Consider the following 13,750-nt stretch of genomic DNA (forward strand, 5'->3'; position numbering starts at 1 on the left):
AGGGAAAATCACTCAGAATTTGCTTTGTTCCTCATTTTTTCCCCCTCAAATATGTGCTGATGACCCTTTCAGTAGCAGCCAATTACTCTTTCTGAAACATCTGGACAATGAGACGAGACCGAACTGTTACTAACCCCTGCTTTGCTAAAGTCTGCACAAGTGTTTCTTCACAAATTGATTGGTTTTAAAAGGAAGAGAAGCCTTATTTATTTTTTCTTTCCCTTTGAAGTTCCCAGATATAATTTTACAAATAGCAAAGACAATTGGACCAGTTTCTTCAGCTGAAGAGCTTCTATCAGCTGTGTTCGAGTCAGTCTCCAACAGCACTGGCAGCATCCACTCGTCTCTCAGCAGAGCTGGTCAGTATTGTACCGGGGCCTCTGCAAAGTGCTGCCATTTGGGGCTGAGATGGTGCAATTCAAACAGATTTTGTCTCACTTTGTCATCGTATGCATTCTGAGAACCAAACAAAAAAAGTGAAGTATTGAGACTTTCAGCAAAAAACAGTGAGAATCTTCATTCTGTTGCTCATCAGAGTTGTATAATGCACTAGTTGCTGAAACACTTTAATTACAGGATTGCATAATTAAGCATTTCCTGGGATCTTTCTGAGTGCACAAAGGAAAAAGATGAATGATTTGAATTAGAGGGGTTGTTAATTTTTTTTTTTTTTTTTTACTTTGTAATCTAATTGAAACCCCTTGAATTAAAAACCTGTGAAGGTGACAAGTTACTGTTGTGCCAAAAGATTGCACATAGTTAATCCTTTGCCAGACATGAGCATATGGTGACTGATCTGTTCTTAAATCTGACAGTGGTGGCACTGCATTTTTTCTGTCCAAATGGACAGAGTTTGTAATTGTCTAAAAGGTATTTTAATTAGTAACCAAACTAATCTATTAGAATATCTGGTGACAAATGCATCATTTTCTTTATATAAGATAGATACTCTGACTATATTCTATTATTATAATAACAACTATTCTTTCTCTTATCTGAAATTCACCCAGGCAGAATTTTTAAGCTGTGCCATCCTGTGCCATGGAAAACAATCCTGCTGTGGGGGAAGTTTTGAAAAGCACCAATGGGAATTTAGACCCAAACATATTCAAGGAGTTTGATATTGTCTGCCTTTGTCTTTGAAAATCTCCTCCTTGGTTCTCTGTCTAACAGAATAGAGGTTCCAAGCTCTCCGCAACCTCTGGGCCACCATGGAAATCCATCTGCTTGTGTAGCAGGAACTCTGTATGATGACTGTGTGTCTCTGGGAATGATTTTGCCTCTTACAATGCTGTATTCATAGGCAGAGAGAGGTGCAGGGAGTTCTACGGGTTGAGTTTTTTCATAGCCTGAAACAAAACATGACCTCAGTTGATCAGAGGAGTGATTACATGATCATCAGGCTCTAAAAAAAGCAGGACTGAGCTGGTGAAATAGCAGGGTGTCAGTTAACCTATATGCGTGAAATTCACTCTTTCTTCAACAAGTAGATCAGCAGATCATAAGCCATATTTCTTTAGACATGGACCACAGGACTAAAGGTTCAGCAGCAGGTATTTCAGTCTGCCTGTGTCCTTATGTGTTCTTTTTTAAGCCTCTGGATCTGCATGAATCCCAGAGACTTCTCTAATCAGCCCAGCTCATGTCCAGTGCAGGTGCAGAGCTCTCTCATCTGCAATGAAAGGCCAGTGCAAACCTGCCAGCAAAGCTCATAGTCTTTGTCAAAGGATAACTTGGCTCCAAGGCTATGGAGGCTCCTCAGTCTTCACTTGGGGTGCACAAGCTGAGCTGGAGGGAATCTGGGAGATGAGAAGTTGAAGGATTTTTTGTGCTACTCCAGGAAATGCTCCTGGTATTGAACTTATGTTACCAGACATAATTTTATCTGCTCCATACAGCTCACACAGTAAGGAATGAAGTTTAATTACTGATTTGTAAATCACACAAAAAAATTTGGTATTATGAAAATTACATTGATGAATAACATTGATGCAGAATAACATCGATGCATTTCATGTCACCAATGCTATGTTGTGTTTCTCACAGACCAGTTGTGAACTAATGTTAATAACAGTACCAATTACCAATTACAGAGTTCTTGCTTCTATATCTATATCAAAATTAAAAACAAAGGTTTTAAGGTGCTTAAGGCAAGATGGAACATGAAAAACAAACCTTGGGAACTGTGTCTGAGATGCTACCAGACAGCAGTGGCAGTGCTGGAGAAAATTTAATTTTTCACCACAAGCACTGAGATATTATAATGTAAATATATGGTTTTTGTCAAACTAAATGTATAGCAAAAGGAAGAGGAAAGTGGTGTCAGGCCAAATATCTAATTAGTATTTCCCTCTTTAATTTCATCAGTGTATCTGGTGTGTTAAAAATTATAAAATCAGTGGTTTTTTTCAAGGACACAAAGTCTTAGGTTTTCATGGCTTGGGGAAGGGAGCTGCACTGTGTCTGGATGAGGAGCATTTACATGAGAAAAGCTGACCTTCTGCAGCAGGGGAAAGGGAAACAATGCAGCTACACAAGAGGGAGGTAAAGGGAGAGCAGAAGATCAGCTGGTACAGTGGAAGCTGAACAGCATTTTCATTTGCTCAACAGATTCAATCTTTTCAGTGTTCTACCCACAACTGCAGCTTCCTTTGATGCAAATAAATCCATCCTCTGCCTCCTTTCAATGTACAAATCTACTTTGTACATCCTCACTTTAATTTATTTATCTGGAGGAGCTTAGCTGAGGCACAGCATCTGTGAAATTCATGCTTTTTACTGGTAATGACCATATCCAAAGACATGTAGGGATTATTTGGTTTAGATAATTATTTAATAAGGTTTTCCTAAATTAGTGACAGGAGAGGGAGCAGTAAACAACCACATTAGTATTCTTATTTCTGCTTTCCATCAACATCAGAGGTAGATTATGCCAACAAAGACTAGGATTTGTTAAAACACACAATGGAAACTGTCTGGTTTATAATGCATAGGCCCAGAGCCTGACTGTAAATAAGATTTTCTAAAGGCAGTTTGTCTGTCCAAACAGTGCTGTGTAAGTGAACAGCCCTCTCTAGATCCTGACATTTTAACAACAGGCTTGACATAACGAACAAGCACGGTGCTTCTCTGACACATCCAGCTTCTGTCTTCATCTTGTTTAAATGTCAGACAAGTCTTACAAGATATATCTCTATCAGGCATTTCAGAGTGCAAGGACCTCTCAGGTCTGTTACATTCCTGTTGAGTTGGATTCACTGTTTGAATGTGATGTTTATTCAGCTGAAACTCTTCTTGGTGAACTTCCACCAGGGTCATCCCAAACATTTGCATTTCACTCCTGTTGAATCAAGGTTCCTAGCAAATGGTGTCTTTACCTCAGAGCAAGCCCTTGCCTGGGTTTTGATGGCTTCAGAGAATTAGACTTGAAAGAAACTTGCAAGATACTGGTAGTTCGTATTGCACACATCCATATTTTACTTTTATTGTGGCATCCTGCATTGTAATTGTTCTGAAATGCATGTCTGCTGTTGTCCAGCGTGCACTGCTTTTGGAGTACAAAAAATATAACCAATGTCTTGCAAATTAGGCAAATTCTAGTTTTATATCCAGAACATTAGTAATATAAATGTTTTTTAAATTCTTCAATTACAAAATAATTAATTTATCAATATCATAGCAGCAGCAGTTAATTTTCATAGTCTGTTGCTCTCTTAAATATCAATATTGCTTTGATTTATTTTGTCATCTATTTAATGAAAACTCTTGCTATTTGACCTTTTTCAGATTGCCTGAGATCCAGAGCCCCTTCTTCAAATGAAATAATTAAATTAGGAGAAGCAAATGTCTTTTGGTCAGTTCAGGAACTGAAATGCATGGACCCAGGGACTTTTGACAAAAATGTGGAGCTTCTTGGGGCTGTCTCAGGTTTTAACAGCTCCCAGCTGACTGCCTTGAAGGAAAAAGCCAAGCAGGTAACTATCCTGTCTGTGAAGGAAAATTAAATCTGTAATTTGATTTGGTGTTATTGAACTATGCAGTTCTAAAATAACTGTGCTATGTCAATATCACTACTGTCATGAGAATATCTATGGTTTATTGGAAATATAATGTGAGGTGGTGATAGAAGACTATTGCCCTTGCGTTAGAGTCAACAGGCAAGTAGTTCTGAGTTATTGGCAGCTGAAATAATTAAGTGTTTTAGCTTTTGAATTGCTTTTCTGCTTGCTTCTTACTTTTCTTTCATAAATGAAAAATCAGCAAGCAGTACTAGGGGCTGTTGATTGCCCTGCTGAGAATTAAGCTTGGCATGTTAAATTGTCTACATGGATGTTAAATATAGCTTACAGTGGGGTAAACCCAAACGGACTGAAAGGCAGTTATTGACTGAATAAAGTTCCTTCTTCCACCTTCTCAGAGGCAGGGACACACCCATCAGTGGGAAATTTTAGGGAGGAAAAAACCCACCTACATTTTGTCTTTACCAGAAGTACAGTCAGACAGAGGACTGTGCTGGGGGCAGCTCAGCACTCTGGCTGGGTCTGGGGCATTAACAGAGCTCTGAGCAGCCCTGCCTGAGCCAGTGTGGGCTGGCAGAGAAGTCAGACTTTGCTCCATCCCTGTTGTTGCCATTTCACTTCTCCCTGGGGGTGACCTCCTCTTGCTGCTTTGTGATTGCCTGCACTGCCAGGGAACAGACTAATTCCCAAACATACTTTTGGTTCAGCAAGGAAAAAAAGCCTTACAGTGCAGTAAGACAAATTGTTTTGGTTGCAGAAAACTCGAAGGTGAAGAGGGTACTGGCCCCAGCCTGGGTTCAGCCTCCTGTCAACAGCATCTGCTGGAGGTTATCTGTCCTCTGCTTTCATCTCTGCATGGTTACTCTGTAATCCCCTTCTGTCAAAATGATCCAACATGTAAAAGTCCTTTTTAGGTTCTATCAGATCATTCTGACAGAATGAGGTTGGGAAACATCTACAAGTTGTAGTTGACTGCAAGTAGTACAGAGTGCAAGAGGCTCAGAGACCTGAGGGCTGTGACCACTGGAGGAAAGCAGGAGCAGGGGGCAATGTGGGCCTGCCCAGCATCTCCTTAAACCAGCAGCTGCAGCCATTAGTAGAGCTGACCATGGATTTTGGGTAAATAAGGCCAACTGTGCAATTTTTAGCAGTGAAGCTCAGCTTTTAAAACAGTGGAACTGCAGGTGCTTGAAGAGAAGTGGCACTGCCCAGATTTCAGAAAACAGATGGTGACTCTCTGCAGTTGTGTCTCTGCTGCCTTGTTGCAGGAAGATAAGTGCAGCAAAAGTATTCTTCCCAAGCCAGCTTCCCTCTGTCAGCAGGGGCACAGGTGGGTAGGAAAAGGGGAAAAAATGTAGTCCTAGAAGAAAATAAAAACAATGCTCCCCTTACGTAGTGGAAATTACTATTCTTTACAGCAGTGCAACATATTGGTGTACTTATAGAGTGATACCAGTTGTAGGGAAACTGCCAACAAGGTTGATACTTTCACATTTCTGGCTATATTCAAAGACACACAGATCTGTAGTGCACTGAAAAGCAGTATATACTGTCTATGAGTGTTTGTACAGATTTCTGCTAGACAAAACCAGACTTCCTATATATTAATTTCAAAATGCAATGTGGTGTTACTCTGAGCATGAGAAATGAGACAGGACAGGCAAAGCTCTTTGAAATTATGTGCATAGATGCTGTTATGTTATTAACATCTTTGATTAAAGGTTCATTAAGCCTGAACTACTCATTGTTCCAAACTAATTCAAAAAGTCTAGTTATCAGATTGTGTCTTAATGAAAGTAAGAAGCTTAGCTCACTTGTAAGTGGAAGGTCTCCCATCTCTGCAGCAGTGACAGCTGCATGGATCTGTAGTTTCTAGGTAAATGAGGACAAAGGAGTGTTTCAGTTTCATGTGTTGTGTTATTTATATCATTCTGCCTGAGATTTTACCCAGCACTGTCAGATAATACTGTTTATGAAGTACTTCAAATTCTGTAGTTTGTGGCCTAGATCAGGAAACAGACACTTGGCATTTTTGCCTGCATGTGTTTAATGTATCTCTTAAGCTAGAGAATTAAAAGCTTTAAAATTATGCTAATGCTTTTTACTATCTATTTTCTTTAGAAAGGATTGAAGTTTCCCAGACTTAGACCATTTATGACATTGTAAAACCAACATAAAAAGTCTGGTGGAAACTCAGTTGGGAGGTACAAGTCCAGCAATGCATCTCTTAAACAAATCCTTAACCCGAGGGTCATCACTGGGAAAAGCACCCTGGCAGTTCCAGGACTGCTCTGTGTTGGATATGCATGTTGGTATGAACAGCAGAGAGCCTGCAGCTCTATGTAAGGAGTATTTAATTTTAGAGATCCAGATTCCTGAGCTCTACTTTTATATTTTCTGGAGATTGTACAGCTCCATGTCTATCTGACAGTGAAAAACACTTATTTAGTAGGCAACTGCAGACATGCTCTTCAGCAAGTCCCCATTAGCTTTGTCCTTTCTAACTTCTTGAACAAAACTTAAATGGTAGCTGTCCTGAAATGGAGTAAATATTTTTCTGACTCAGAGAGTAGCCCAGCCCTGGGCTTTTAGTTTTAATTTTCTAGGTGGAATTAGCAGCACAATGTTATACTAGAAATCTGTCGTGTACTCACTGACGCAAAGCAGAGTTGCTGAAGTACATGAGAGCTTTAAAGTGAGCATTTTTTTTAATGTGTGTCTGTCTTGTTCCAGTCACTTCCTCCGGCCAAAACCCAGTGTCTTTTTCTGTAAAGGCAATTGACCACATCCGGGCAGATACTGCCCACTGTCTACAGTCTTCTACTACTGTCAACTAAACGTAATTGATAGTTCTGGCCTCTGAAAATTCAGCTCTTGATGGACTTTTATTATTCTTTACTCAGGCAGAACTTTTCCTGATAAAAAAATTTATTTTGTGCTGCTCAGTGACAGCTTTTCAATCACTATAACTTTATTACAAATAAAGTAAAAAGCAGGGAATTTTAAATACATTGGTACTGGTTTAGAAGAGCCCCAGCTTATTTCTTTGGGTTTCTCACAACACTTTAAAAATTTAACTGTATCTGTAAAAACACTTTAAAATTAATTTTATTTTAACATTGTAGGAACACAATCTAGTAATCAGAACTTTAGGAACTGGTTCTTTGTCTGTATTACTTGATTCTCTGTCTTTCCTTGTCAGTGACTGAGCCAGGGTGACTGGTCACAAAAGCAACTTAAAGTCAGTCCCCTGGAGTGATTTCAGCTGGGTAGAAGCCTGGGTAGTGCAGGTGCTGCTTTCTTGGCAGTATAACAGTGTGGACCTAGGCACAGATTCCCATTTTTATTGTTCTTAGTGGTTTTGCTCCTACAGCCACGTTTCCAGCAGTTCCTATTCTGACTCATCAACAAGTCCAAGTTGTAAAAATTGCAGCATTTTTAGATTAACTAATCATTATTGGTGTAGAACCTCAAAAACCTTCACAATTCCTAAGGTCTGCCTTTTGTGTGCAAAGACGAATATTCGGGTTTTAGGACTATAAAACCAAGGGGTTTGAGAATGGTGTATATAGAGGAAGAGTCATAATGATCTAACAGATATTAATGGCTCTTGTCCAAAGGTTTGGGGGTTGCTGCCAGACTGGAGGAGTTACCAAATCATCTCCCTGGGCCGCATTGCTCTGGCTCTCACTGAGCAGGAAATCATAGAGCTGGACCTGCGCTCCATCGACACCGTTTCTGTTCTTAGTCAGCAAACAGAATGGACTCTTACCCAGGTGAGTGAGTTACTGAATGTACTCCTGGCAAAAGGCTCTGGATTCATGGCCTTGGGGACTCAAGTCCTGGAATTGCCTAGAAAACAGATCCAGAGATCCACACTACTCCCTGCTGCTTTTGTGCAGCTGTGACCCCAGTGAAAGTGGCCAGGCAGGTCAGCACTGGTGTCTGCCTGGATGGGGCTTCCCTGGGGAAGTGGCCAAGACAGCATCAATCACTGTTAATTGGGATGGAGATGAGTGTGTTCTTTAGCACTTGCCCACTAAGCAGTGGAAAGAGATCAGCAGGTGTCCTCACACTGTCCCTGGAATAGACACTACTGCTAGGAGTATTAGTCCTTCCTAGATAAGGACAATCACAGAGTAGGTAGCATGCCACAATTAAGATCCATTGCCCTAGAAGTCCTTTATTAGCAAATACACTCCTCTCATGTTCCTTTCCTTGAATCACTTCTAGTTATGTCAATGGGACTTTCATAGTAAGAGATTAAAACTTACATTTATATATGCAACTGGCAGCATATTTCTGACTTTGTGGCCCATACCATCAGGGCTTGCCACACTCTGTGGCTGCACAGATGCTGACATGGTGGCAGTTCTGGCAGAATATCACAGATTTGTTTAATAGATTCATGTTCTGAAGGGTGCCATAAGAAGGAAGCACTTGGGAGGATTTATACAGGACTGGTTCGCTTTTGAGGTTTCCTGCTGTCAATAAGATTAGTTAGTTAAAAGAGATTAATTCTGCTGAATTTCAGTTGTCTAAAACTTAGGCAGCTAGTTAAGCTAGTTATTTGAAAGTCAACATTGTGGATAGATTAGGAAATCTTGGAAGATGGCTTGGGTTGTTTCTTTCACTGGCTTTGGAGGATGTCTTAAGGCTTAAGATGGACTCAAAGTTTTTAAAGGGTTAATTTAAAATGAGAACCATCCTAAATTACTTTAGCTTGCAAAGGCACTTTGGTACCAATATCCCATTCATATCTGAAAATTAATCCTAAACACAGGTCACCACTCTTATATGGCACTTAAATAAGACAAGTCATCCTGAGCATTAAAAATAATAAAAATCACGTATTGATCCCCTTTGGTATTTTATGTTTTCTTGTAGCAATTTAACTGATTCTGTGAAGCAATCCAGCACCATTTCTTCTTGTAAAGGCTTTCCTTGTGACCTGGCAGAAGAAGTACAGTGTTTTCACACCGTTTGCGTTTAGCAAGTGGTTGTGTAACAGTGCCCTGTTTTAGTGTGACACGTAGGTGGTGACAGTGCTCCTCCTGAAGGCCATGGCCATACACTGGGGAGGCTCAGGATATATATTTATGCTCCATAGCTTCTGTTAAGATTTTAAGCATCTAGTAACAAACCCTTCAATTATATTTACCCTGTTCATGCATACTATCTTACTGCTTTTGTAGGCAAGAACTATTTTGGAAGGTTTTCTAGACGACTCTGGACAGACCATCAGCACACTAAAAAGTTTTGATTTAGTTGGATTAGGAGCTGTTCTCTGTGCTTTGAACTCCACAGAAATCACATCCATTAGGACTTCTGAATTCAGGTACTGCGTTTTATATCTAATGAAATATTTATTAGTAACTCTATTGATAAAATTTATTGTGCCATTTTTGTTCCATCAAAATTTTCAGAGCCTAAAGGGCACCTTTTTACATTTTAAATGCTTTTAGAAAAAAGGTGTGCAGCAGTTTAAAACATGTTCTTTTAGTCTTCCTCTGCCATTTATATCCCACCATTTAAGTATTACATTGAGAAATGCAGGTTTTTGCTCAAAACCTGAAATGTTTGTATGCTATTTGTATACATATATTTTAAATTGAAAGTGGGTTTTACAGTCTTCTTATAGCAGGCTAAGTATATTTCAGGCCTATTTAGTACTGCATGTAATTGCAGCCTGTAATGATGACCTTGTTGCCTTTTGCAGTGCTGCAATTGCAAGAATTGGCCTGCTGTTTTGTAGCACCCCTGTTCTGAGGCAGTTTAAGAAGATGACAGAATCCGTGTTTGGTGCTGCTACCAGCTGGAATGGCTCCGTTTTACAGGAAATTGGTACTATAGCAGGTAACAAAACTACCTTCAGATGGTGATGGTTGTGAAGCATTGCTATTAAGAGACAGTTTCACCTAGCTAGGGATTTTTCTAGACTGGCAAAAGACATTTCTTCCAGAGGGGGCTCACCTGTGGGGACAGACATCCAGCAATTTCAGAAGCACTAAGAAAAGTTGTGGTATTCTCTGTAAGGTTCTGTAAATCTGATCCAACTGACCTTGGGAAGCACAGTCTGAAGTTACTTGGGTCCTCTGAGCTGGAAAGGGTGAATCAAGGAGGGCAAAACCAAGCAGGATTCCAGTCACTCTTTGTGAACCAGGCTGTACTGGGAGGAGCTGTGCTCTGGCTGCCCAAGCATCCTGCCTGGAAAGAATGGGCTGCCAAGGGAAGAGCACAAGGGCACAAGGATTGGCCTGGAGTGATACTTCTCCAGAGTGCTCCTGTGGCCTCGGAGATCTCCTGAGCCAGAGGTCACTCCCAGTTTTGTTCCTGGATTGCTTTCCCTGTTATCATTTAACTGCACATTGAACTCTCATAATTTTTAGCATCCCCAGTGCCTGTGGCAATGATTCCCGACCGTAACCACCGAAGTTGTGGAAAAGTCACTCCCACTGCAGGATTGTGCTCGCTAACCATGGATCAGAAGAGACTGTCAATGAGCATTCTCTGATAACATTGCTTATGATTTTATAGGTTTTTATAATTCTCTTTTCCAAGATAAGGCAATTCAGGAAGAGTACATTCCATGTTAATGGCTAAGGTCAGATGATTTGTAATGCTGAATTATAATGAAAGAAACAAATCATAGAAAGAAACAGCATCTCTTTATATAACACCCTAGAATAAACCACTTATCATGTATTTTTTATAAATGCTTAAAGATTATATTACCTTAAAAATAAATTTAATAAAAAGAACATTAACCGAGTTTTGTTTCTATTATGTGGGTTTTTTAGGTGGTTTGAATGAGGATGAATTAAAAGCTTTTGATGAAAGCTTGATGCCATATTTCCAGCCATCAGCAGTAAGACATATACCTCCTGAAATTTTCCAAGTAAGAGCTTGATTACTGAAGAAGTTACTAAATTTCTATTGTTTTTACTCTAGTATAAATAAACGGTACTGATTTATAGGTTTTGGGTTTGGGCAAAAAATTTTCTGTGGTCTGTTAAGTGAGAGACCATCAAGGGTCTGGAACATTAACTTTCAGCTGTATCATCTGTATTTGTGATGCCCATGAAATATGCTAGACAAGCTTTATTCATCCTTCAGAATGCATCCCAAAGAAAAAACAAGTATCACAAAACAGGGAATGCACACTGTATTTTCCAAAGTTTTATTCAGATCTGAATTTTTGTCTCTGTTTATTAACACTTGCTGTAATAGCTACAGATTTCTCTGCTGATTGTGCAAGAGCTGTTTTATTAACCTAAAATCTGGCACCGTTCTCCTGAGTTAGCTCTGAAAAACAGATTGTGCAGGCAGACACTGATCTGAAAGGAATTACATCTAATTACAGCAGTACTGAATGTGGACCAGAAATTAGAACAGGGATCCTGAGATCATTGCCCCTGACTTTCTTTGACTTAGTGACAAGATTAATATTCTGCCTGGACTGGTCTCTTTCAGATGTTCAGGCAAGCAATGGACAGATGAGCTAAACAGAGAGTTAACTGTGTCAGCTCCCATAAAAAAGAAAAACTCCTTGAGTACTAGCTGTTTGTGCACCGTACCACTGACAGTTCAGATAAGCATGAAATGTCCTTACAGAAACTATTTCTTTGCAAAACAGCTCTATATCATCTTGTAGAATTTCCATCAAACAGTATATTTGTTAGTAAGAGTAGTAATGATACAAAAGGCGTTTAACAAAAAGCAGGGTACCTCTTTGGAAGAGTTTTCTGTATTTGAAAGATTCAAATAAGATTTTGGTTTTACATGGGTTTTTCATGGCCTCATTTTGCAGCTGTATAAATTATTCAGATTTTGATTTATGAAAAGTTACACAGTGTTATGTACTTCAAGTGAGTTAAGAAGATGCTCAATTCAAAACGTCTGAACCTGTAGGCATTTCTGTGAGTTTCCTCAGTTTAAACCAGCACACCATTTGGTAGACAATGAAAAATGGGCAAGGGTTTGCTCCATCATCTGACCTACTTGCAAGGGGAATTTTGTCTTTCCAAACTAGAACCTGGATGCAGAATTATTACAAGAAAAAAAGCTTGTTGTGTAGGAGGGTTAAAATGCTTGTGACTGCAGAATGTTAACTAGAACTAAAGCAATCCAGCCTGCCCAATAATGCAGGCTTTACAAACTGGTTAATTGCTATGTGATATAAGATAATTACTGTAGGATTATGATTGCCATGTTTAATTTTTAAACTTAATTGAACAAACTGGGAAGATTTTCAATCTAAAAGAGAAAATTGAATAATAAGATTAAAGCATGGGGTCTTTTAATCTCATTGCTCTACTGCTAACTATAATCAAAGGTCAAATGTAAGTCCAAATGAGGTTGCTTGGGAACAGATATAAGAGGAAATAAATTAAAACACAAGAGGTTGCACAACACCATCAGTCTTTGAACAAATCAGAAAATAAACGTCTGGAAAATTTAACTCCAACAATATTTTGAAGTGACAGCTTCTCAAGCTGTCAGCTCCCAGCATCAAAGAGAAAGGTGACAGATAGATGAGTGGTCAGGGAAGTAAATGAATACAGAGGATTCTTTTAAGCTCTATTGAGTTCTTTTATAGCAACACAGTGTTGATATCTACTGTCCCTCATTCCAAATGCAAGGCAGTGCTGACTTCTAATTCCTTACCTGCTTTCTATAATTGACAGCCTAAACCAATTTTTCTGTCTTTTGTTTCTCCCAGGCTTTGTCCCCAGAACAAATAGCAAACCTGGGCCCTGAGAACGCCGCCATGGTTACAGGATCTCAGCGGGAGCGTCTGGATGCATCACAGCTCCAGAGCCTGGGGCTGGCACTGGATGGAGCCAGGACCAGCAGCCCAGGGACACAGAGCACTGTAGGATCTCCCCAGGAGGGGCAAACCCCAGCTCCCAGCGGTGAGTGGAGTCCTCCCTGCTCCTGCCTAGGGGAAGGGCACACACCAGTGGGGTGTGAGGTCTCACAGCATGCATCAGGATCAGGCCTCTATTCTGAGGGTGGGTTATAGTGAATTTACTAATCAACTTCTACAGTCATGCCTCAAATCACATGCCTGACCAAGACAAACAGCCAGGAGGATGTTTGATTTACCCACAACACAAGGTAATGGAGGAAGACAGTCAGATGGTATTAGCAGCTGTCTAGTAGCATTACACTGTGCTAAGCACTAACTTGTGTAAAAGATAGTCTGAAACAGCGAGCTTTTCCCTCTCCTTCTATCCCATATTCTTTGCCTAAATTTAAGGTGGGGATCTCCATCTCTGGACCTTCAGGTCAGAGCCTTTATGTGCACCAGAACGTTGTTTGCAGAGCTGGGAAAGGAGGAAGTACTGGGGTGGATTATCATCATCCAGACTGCAGGACCACTGAATAGTTTTTCCTGCCATTCCCATCCTGTTTGGAATTAAAGCTTATACTTCAGTTGTTTAATCTTTTTCGTATTTCAGTTTATACTGAAATATGGAAGTCACACTGGTGATGTCAATGGATGTGTTATGATGAGAGAGTTTGCACATAGTCGAGACAATGTTGAGAACTTATCCCTATCAGACAGCAAATATTGTTGCTTCCAGGGACATCAGTGAGATGCTAGTTGTTGGAGGAGAGGGAAGCTGAAGTGCTGAAATAGGAATAAGGGGAACTAAATTGCTATGATGTTCTTGCTAGAATTAGACCAGACCTTTCCAGAAGTCCCTGGGAAGTGGTCTTAGCCC

At 40.0% G+C, this 13,750-nt stretch overlaps 1 protein-coding gene across 1 annotated transcript in view; it reads left to right on the forward strand.

Moving 5' to 3' along the window:
• The window catches only part of OTOA (otoancorin), a 31,157-nt gene extending 18,126 nt beyond the window's left edge, over positions 1 to 13,031 (forward strand). Inside the window, 8 exon segments of the mRNA XM_058849809.1 lie at positions 230 to 359; positions 3,787 to 3,974; positions 7,640 to 7,795; positions 9,215 to 9,357; positions 9,739 to 9,875; positions 10,820 to 10,917; positions 12,742 to 12,967; positions 12,970 to 13,031. Of these exon segments, the coding sequence (XP_058705792.1) occupies positions 230 to 359; positions 3,787 to 3,974; positions 7,640 to 7,795; positions 9,215 to 9,357; positions 9,739 to 9,875; positions 10,820 to 10,917; positions 12,742 to 12,967; positions 12,970 to 13,031 (1,140 nt within the window).
• The last annotated feature ends 719 nt before the right edge of the window (positions 13,032 to 13,750 follow it).

The sequence above is a fragment of the Poecile atricapillus genome, chromosome 14 (assembly GCF_030490865.1).
Source record: "Poecile atricapillus isolate bPoeAtr1 chromosome 14, bPoeAtr1.hap1, whole genome shotgun sequence".
Classification (NCBI taxonomy): domain Eukaryota; kingdom Metazoa; phylum Chordata; class Aves; order Passeriformes; family Paridae; genus Poecile; species Poecile atricapillus.